The sequence below is a fragment of the Salmo trutta genome, chromosome 34 (genome assembly GCF_901001165.1).
Source record: "Salmo trutta chromosome 34, fSalTru1.1, whole genome shotgun sequence".
Lineage (NCBI taxonomy): Eukaryota > Metazoa > Chordata > Actinopteri > Salmoniformes > Salmonidae > Salmo > Salmo trutta.
In genome coordinates, this window is record NC_042990.1 from 30,352,943 (window position 1) to 30,361,800 (window position 8,858).

An 8,858-nucleotide genomic window follows, 5' to 3' on the forward strand; every position below is an offset into this window, starting at 1 on the left:
ACTATGGCTGACCCTGTAAAACAAACAGCACATTTCACTGCACCTATCCGGTGTATGTGAAAATCTAAATAAATAAAACATTGCCTATTTTAGCCTATGCAAAAAAACAGACACGGAAAATAACTCAACATAGCTACACATCAACATACAGTATGCTGACTTAAATTGTTTACCTTCGTGCAGAATCAGGAGCATGGTGTGACATGGGATTCTGTTGGCAGAGCACTGCCCATGAGCAAGCAGACTTCTCTTGAACCTCCACTATCCCAGAAACCCTCTCGCTGGAAGTCCATTTGTTCACGATAGACCCGCGCAACGGAAAGGCAGTTAACATGTCTGACAAGAAACAGACTGTAGATTTGGGATTATTAGAGGAGGACGATGAGTTTGAAGAATTCCCAGCCGAGGGTAAATTAATTCTAGTTCAATATGTTACTAATGTTAACCCGTTTTCACTGAATTGTCTTATTTAGCGACAACTTTTCAGACCGGGCCTAACAGTGACTCGGCTAGCTAGCTAGCAAGTTATGCTAACATCATTGAATAAAAATGTAACTAGCTAGTGTGCTAGTAGCTAACCAGCTAGTTAGATACCAATGTTCACTGATAGCTAATTAGCGATTGTACTGGCGACAACTTTACCTAGTTAAACGTTAGCCAACTAAGGTAAACTATAATGTAAACAACACACAACATATAAAAGCCAGTTAATTAACGTTAATGTTAGTTAGCTTGCTACGTTAGCTATCTATCTAGCTAGCGTAGTAAATAGTTGATTAAAAGTTACTTGTTCAGTAGTTTCTTGTCAACTAACGTTTTATAATTCTCATAATTGTATTTATGTGTTCAGATTGGACTGGGTTGGATGAGGATGAAGATGCGCACGTGTGGGAAGACAACTGGGACGATGACAATGTAGAGGACGACTTCTCTAATCAACTAAGGTAGCAACAACCTCCAACCTTTTACTTATGACAAATCATTGTACCCCACTCAGCATCTCATCCCATATGAGAAGTACCACTCCGTTTAAGGGACGTGATGCTTTGATTTTTGAGTAGGCCTATATGATTTGACATGATATGGAAATGGTAACTAAACAGTAAAAATGGTTATGCTAAATGTTTAGCCACAGCAGATTTTATCAGGCTTCAGATGGCGAGTCTCTGAGGAGAGGAGAGTACTTGGTAGTTGTAGGGTGTCCAATCAAAAAATGCATGTTTTGACCAATGGTTAAAATAATGTTAATTGTGTAGATAATCCTCTAAGAACTAATGGTCCAAACCCTGCACCATTGAGAGCATCTTGACTGTCTGTATCACAGCATGGTATGGCACCTGCTACAGAGGGTAGTATGTACGGCCCAGTACATCAATGGGGCCGAGCACCCTGCCCTTAAAATGGTCAGACTCCAGTAGGGCGGTCCAAAACAAAACAAAAAATCTTGGCTTACCAAGAGTCGTCTGTTCTTTTGACCAATCGTTTGGTCTAAATGTTAAAACGTGTATTTTTCCTTATAGACCCATCCTATGTGTTTTAATCAAATCAACTATTTTCACTGAGCTTGTGTGATGCTTTAAGCACACTGTTTGATTAATTATTTAAGACACACACATGACTAGAGGGAGCCTGACCAGTAATTGATTTGATTGTGCTAGGCGGGGCTCAGACTTGCTGCACTGTGTAAGTGACTGTGACTAGCACCTGTTGTCTCTGTCCTCCCTGCTGCAGTGACCAACACGGAGTTAAATGCGCTGTACGTGTTGCTGAATCTGCAACATAATTACAGCCATTTCTGACTAAACTTTCCCTATCCCTCAACCCTTGCTCTCTTTCCGTGACCAATAGGGCCTGACCTATAGCATATCATAATCACTACAATAAATTGGGTATAACAAACTCTGAACACCGTAACAGAAAAATGGATGCAGAGGGCGTGACAAATAAACTTGAAATGGGGGAATGTTTAGGCTACTGGTTGCTGTTGAGGTAAAGGGGAAGTCAGATGTGTGGAATACATTTGACTGACTAGTTGTGGAAAATACTGGAGATCAAGAAAAATAAGGCAAGGAGCAAGCGCTGTGTGCATATTATATGCCAAACAGGTACTGTTAGATTACAATATCATTTTTCTGACCGTTTGGAACAATGTAAACAACACTGTTGAGCTTTTATTACAGTAACGACTAAAATCGATCACATTCATTAGTGAATGCAATTTCTAAATGGGAACTGTTTTATTTGTCATTTAAGCTAATGAGTCACCACTGATCATTCGGGGCAGGTAGGGCAGAGCCCATATTTTTTTGTACAAAAAAAAACATATTTTAGGGGGGTTTGCCGGTTTTGCATGTAATTTTGGCATTAATACATGTCACGTATCAGTTTGCAAACAATGTAAAGAAATATATATAAAAATAAAATCATTGAGTTAACCTCTCTTGGGCAGGTGGGACGCTACCGTCCCACCCACGGTTCACACTATTCAACAGCCAGTGAAAAATCAGAGCGCCAAATTCAAAACAACAAAATGTAAAAATGTGAAGTTTTCAAACATACGACTATTTTACACCATTTTAAAGATACACTTCTCCTTAATGTAACCACATTGTCCGATTTCAAAAAGGCTTTACGGCGAAAGCATAAAGTTAGATTATGTTAGGACAGGTACAACACAAGAAAAACCACACAGCCATTTTCCAAGCAGGAGAGGGGTCACAAATACCAGAAATTCAGCTAAAATTAAGCACTAACCTTTGACGATCTTCATCAGATGACACTCCTAGGACTCAATGTTAGACAATACATGTATGTTTCGATAAAGTACATATTTATAACCAAAAACAGCATTTTACATTGGTGCGTGATGTAAAGAAAATATTTTGCCTCCAATACTCCCGGTGAATCAGCACAACAATTTACAAAAATACTCATCATAAACGTTGATAAAATATGAAACTGTTATTCAAAGAATTATAGATAACCATCTCCTTTATGCAACCGCTGTGACATATTTCAAAAAAGCTTCACGGGGAAAGCATACTTTGCAATAATCTGAGTACGGCGCCCAGAAAACAACAGCAGGCAATACAGATACCCACCATTTTGGAGTCATCTAAAATCATAAATAGCATTATAAATATTCACTTACCTTTGATGATCTTCATCAGAAAGCACTTCCAGGAATCCCAGGTCCACAATAAATGTTGTTTTGTTCGATAAAGTCCATAATTTATGTCCAAATACCTCCTTGTTGTTTGCGCGTTCAGTAAGCTACTCCAAATGTAGGAAGCGTGCCCAAAATTTGACGACGAAAAATAATAATAAAAAAGTTTAAAAAAAAGTTATATTTACGTTCGTTGAAACATGTCAAACGTTGTATAGCATCAATCTTTAGGGCCTTTTTAACATAAAACTTCAATATTCCAACCGGACGATTCCAATGTCTTGAAAAACGTTATGGAACACAGCTACCTCATCACGTGAATGCACGCCACAAAACTCATGTCATTTTCTGAGTCACCAACTTCCCGGCCTTCTTGTTCGCTCTCTGTTCACTGCAAAAGCCTGAAACTAGGTTCTAAAGACTGTTGACATCTAGTGGAAGCCTTAGGAAGTGCAAAATGAACCCTAAGTCACTGTACTGTAAAGGCAATGACTTGAAAAGACTACAAGCATCAGATTTCCCACTTCCTGGTTGGATTTTTCTCAGGTTTTTGCCTGCCATATGAGTTCTGTTATACTCACAGACATCATTCAAACAGTTTTAGAAACTTCAGAGTGTTTTCTATCAAAATATACTAATAATATGCATATTCTAGTTTCTGGGCCCAAGTAGAAGGCTGTTTAATTTGGGTACGCTTTTCATCCAAAATTCCGAATGCTGCCCCCTACCCTAGTGAAGTTAATAAAGCCTCCATAAAAACATGGTCTGTTTTTTGCTTTCTTCAGTAAGGCAGGTGTTTCCGCCTAGCTCGATCCTGACTAGTCTCCCAGTTCCTGCCTCAAAAAAACATCCCAACAGTATGATGCTGCCACCACCATGCTTCACCGTAGGAATGGTGCCAGGTTTCCTCCAGACGTGACGCTTGGCATTCAAGCCAAAGAGTTCAATCTTGGTTTCATCAGACGAGAATCTTGTTTCTCATGGTCTGAGAGTCCTTTAGGTGAAAGTTATTTGTTTCTGGCTATTTTGAGCCTGTAATCAAACCCACAAATGCTGATGCTCCAGATACTCAACTAGTCTAAAGAAGGCCAGTTTTATTGCTTCTTTAATCAGAACAACAGTTTTCAGCTGTGCTAACATAATTGCAAAAGGCTTTTCTAATGATCAATTAGCTTTTTAAAATGATAAACATGGATTAGCTAACACAACGTGCCATTGGAACACAGGAGTGATGGTTGCTGATAATGGGCCTCTGTACGCCTCTGTAGATATTCCATAAAAAAATCAGCCGTTTCCAGCTACAATAGTCATTTACAACATTAACAATGTCTACACTGTATTTCAGATCAATGTGATGTTATTTTAATGCACAAAACAATGTGCTTTTCTTTCAAAATCAAGGACATTTATAAGTGACCCCAAACTTTTGAACGGTGGTGTATTTTTTTTGTTGTTGTTGCTATTGCACGACTAAAGATATCTCGGTGGACCCAACAGCCTGTCAACTAAATGGGGTCAGCCCTAGACTCAAGCCACCCAAGACATAGACTGTTCTCTCTGCTACTGCACGACAAGCGCTATCGATGCACCAAGTCTGGAACCAACAGGACCCTGAACAGCTTCTACCCCGATGCCATAGGACTGATAAATAGTTAGTCCCGGTAGCTATTGGTTATCTGCATTGACCCTTTTATTATATATATATATTTTGAGTTCTCACACACTGCTGCTACTGTTTATTATCTGTCCTGTTTCCTAGTCAGTTACTTTATCCCATATGTACATATCTACTTCAATTACCTCGTACCCCTGCACATCGACTTGGTACTGGTACCCTGTGTAAATAGCCAAGTTATCCTTATTCATTCTATATTTCGTTGTCTTTGATGGAAAGGGCCCGTAAGTAAGCATATCACTGTTAGTCTACACCAGTGGTCACCAACCTTTTCTGAGTCAAGATCACTTTCGCAGTCAAAAAGAAAGCTGAGATGTAAAGCACAGATTAACATTTTAAAATAATAAATGTCTTAAGTATAACCTAATAACAGTTCTGTAGGAATGAGGTTTGTGCAGTAGAACTAATACATTATCACAGCATATTGGCTATATGCCTGGCCTGCCAATAAGGTTCTTCTCAGACCATATTATATTTCAAAACTCGAGCTTTGAAAAGAAACTAGATCAGTTGGTGTGTCATTTCCGAGGCACAGCTGAGACTATAAATGTATGTAAATTTAAAATGAGCTTTTTTTATTTTACTGTGCTGATGGTACCTGCATCTGATGGTCATGGTCCTTTCAAGACAACTGGGAACTCGCAAGCTCTACAAAGATGCCAGAGTTTCCGACTTGGAATTCCGACTTGGATGACATTCATAACGATTTTTCCCAGTCTGATCAAATTTTTATTTCACTTCCCAGTTGTCTTTAACACTTGGAAGTCTAAGATTTCCGAGTTCTCACTTGTTTTGAGCACTGCGTTAGTAGTTCCTTTCACAGTCCCTGCTCTCTCCTTCCTTTCCTCCAGTGAGACTGACCAGAGAGAGGGGACACTGTCTTCCACCTGATGGTGGAATTCTAGTCGCACCGCATCTGCCTCAGGCACAAATTCCTGTTGTTCCTATGACCAGAGAAAGGGAGATATTCCTCCATATTAAAATGAACACGTCAAGTTATTCATATTTATAAAAACGCAGGGCTATCGATACACTTGGCTACTCATTCATTGCAGCTGCAGCGCGAGTGGAAGTAGGGAGAAGTGCATTTTATGCTTTGTAATAGTGTTGAACAAAAACAATGAAAGTGCTTTTAATTTGAACTCACTCATAGAAACAGCAGCTCATTGCGGTATTCATTGACAGTCTCTCTGGTCATGGTTTTAAAAGTTAGGAAATCTCACGTAGGCTAGTATCAAACTTCTGTGGCCTTGGTCGTGGAAGCTGTAGGAACGGTGATTTGAGCTATCCGATTGGCCAGCGCAGTAGGCGAATTCGATTTAGCCACAGCTCTCCTGGTCCATTGGGCAGGCAGTTATTTATTTACATTTTTTTCATACAAATTATGTTTCCAAAATAAAACACTTTGCCTACCCGGTGCGCAGGGCTTCTGAATCAACTTCACTTACCTCCAACAGAGGAAAAAACAAAAAAGGAGTGCAAGCCTTTGACTTTTCTACAGAAATGTTTGGTCATTGACTAGGAATGCCTTGAAGATCAACCACTGATCTACACCTTTTAAAATATTTTTTTTATGTCCATCATAATCCGTTCAAAAGTTATTGGAGTTTTTACCCTTGTACGATGGTCAGAATTAGGGTGACTAAATCAATGAAGGCCAGAGAGAAAAGTGGTGAAAACCCTGGAAAACTGCATCGCGTCAGCTAGGCTGGATTCTGTGCAAAAATGAAGGCTGCTGGCAACCTGACAGGCTCACTTTCCTGTTGAACTCGTCATATTTCTTATCAAATCGGCGGGACATAAAACAATATAGAGGCAAGATAGATATCGATTTTGAGACATGACGTATTTTCATGTTAGTATATGCTTTTCATATTTGAAGTTCTTGTTATTTTTTTCTCACAAAAACAAGCATATCTCTGAAATGTCAACGGAGCACTGAGCGTGTACCAAGCTTTTTATTCTCAAATCCTTTTACATTTAATTCAGCTCGTTTCATGCTAATTCTGCTTTTTGAGACCCGCGGTAACAACTTTGACATGGACGGCCACAAAATGTGAAATCCTCAAAAGTTGTTACGAGAAACCTGCACCGCCATGTCAACCAAGCTCAGTGTTTATTATCTGATGTATTAGTTTACGAAATCTGACATTTAGGATATAATGTTAATGATATGTTAGAGAAAGACCCCACTGAATGATTCAGAACATAAAGAATCACATAAGTCTTGTTAAAATGTATTTTATGACATAAGGGAGTGAAATTTCATCACCAAAATGTGTTTTCATCTAGTCTTTTTATCAATGCTTCGTGAATGGTGAGTGGTGATCTGATTCTTGACTTCATAGCATCCGAACGTACCAGGAGGATTCAATCGGACACTCTCGTAGAAATCCGACTTCCTGAGTCGGAAATAGCCTAACCTCTATAAATGACCCTCCTAAATCAGAGTTCTAAGTGGGAAACTCAAACCAGAGTGATGATACCCGAGTTCACGGGTTGTGACGTTTCATCACTGAGCTTTCACCTTTCACCTTTCTTACCAAGAAGATGGTAAAACACAGCCATTTACAACCTTGATGATGTAGCCTACTTAATTTGATCCATCCAATCTATTGTTTCACATATATTATATTTATATTTTTTACATTTAGCAGACGCTCTTATCCAGAGCGACTTACAGTAGACATACTGTCAAAGTAAGCAAGCCAAATGAATAATAATAATAATAATCAATCAGCAATGTTAGCCATCGTATTCGTCTAGCTAAATTCAAGTTTAAATCTCATTGGTAGAAGTTGTTCCGATTTCAAAAGAACCTCTGAAGCTTTCGTGACATGTCTCAGAGTTCACCAACTGAGCGTTAAGAGAATGCATATTGTCTGGTGGACGAGGCATTCTGTTGTCTGGATAGGCCTGATGAAGGCTCCTGCTTCCAGCTCTTCATCTTCGTGGTGTCTCTTTTCTTACATAGGGAGATTTCTCTGCATAATTGCGTGTCATTTGTTAATGATTATGCAGGCTTTGAATAATACGGACAGTCTACAATGTGTGCTTTTGTAATCATTGTCAGCAATATGTGTTTTTATTTCTGGACATGTTTAGGCTACTCATGTTGAATAATCAACTGTTGTATTGACTTGAAGTGGCCAGTCTGTTTTCATTTTTGAGTGTAAGCTACTTCAGACAATTTATATTGCATTGTTTTATTCAAAGCTTTTATGGCTGCTATTAAGACATTTATAGAAGACCTCATATATGATTATGTTATAAGTCTATAACCTAGTACAAGTAGGCCGTAGCTGCCTGCGTTGTATTTCTTCAGTCGTATAATAAGAACTCTTTTCTCAATCAACATAGATGGCCACCTGTACTTTAACCTCCGGCACTGCTTAGATGTGTTCCAAATGGCGTCCCTTTCCCTACTTTTGATCAGGACCCATAGGGTTCTGGTTAAAAGTAGTGCACTAAATGGGGAATAGTGGGCCATTTGGGACATAACCCTTGTAATCACCTCGATTGACTGATCCTTTTTTTCCCTCTCTGCAGAGCGGAGCTGGAGAAACATGGGTACAAGATGGAGACGTCTCAGTAGCAGCCGAGTCCACACAGCTGTTGAGATCGGATAGGGATGGACTTGATATTTATAACATACTTAAAATGGAGGATGTTTAACTTGCTAAACTCGCACACATTTTTGTACGAAACCTTAGCACGAGTAAAGTGTTTCACGAGTAAATTCCCCCCTCAGAGTTATGTAGACATTAAAGATGGTTCTTTTCAAGTATCCGTTCTCATACTCTTATTTATGCACATTTTCCATCTCTTTATATATAATCAGCTGGTCAGTTACTGCTTTAATATAAATCCATATTTTACAGTGTTATGTTTTTACTTTAATGACCACTTTGGTCCAGGGCTTTGGTTTAACATCCATTTAAATACCACTTTTTGTTAGAGCCATTGATTTAAAATGTAGCTTTACTGCCTGCGCAACACTTAACCTACGTTTTAATG

At 39.0% G+C, this 8,858-nt stretch overlaps 1 protein-coding gene across 1 annotated transcript; it reads left to right on the forward strand.

Annotated features, from left to right (window-relative positions):
- Window positions 1–258: 258 nt before the first annotated feature.
- On the forward strand, window positions 259–8,628 carry sem1 (SEM1 26S proteasome subunit). Its single transcript, XM_029732588.1, has 3 exons — window positions 259–408; window positions 851–944; window positions 8,391–8,628. The coding sequence occupies exons 1-3, from the start codon at window positions 333–335 to the stop codon at window positions 8,434–8,436; spliced, it is 216 nt and encodes a 71-aa protein (XP_029588448.1). The 5' UTR covers window positions 259–332; the 3' UTR covers window positions 8,437–8,628.
- The last annotated feature ends 230 nt before the right edge of the window (window positions 8,629–8,858 follow it).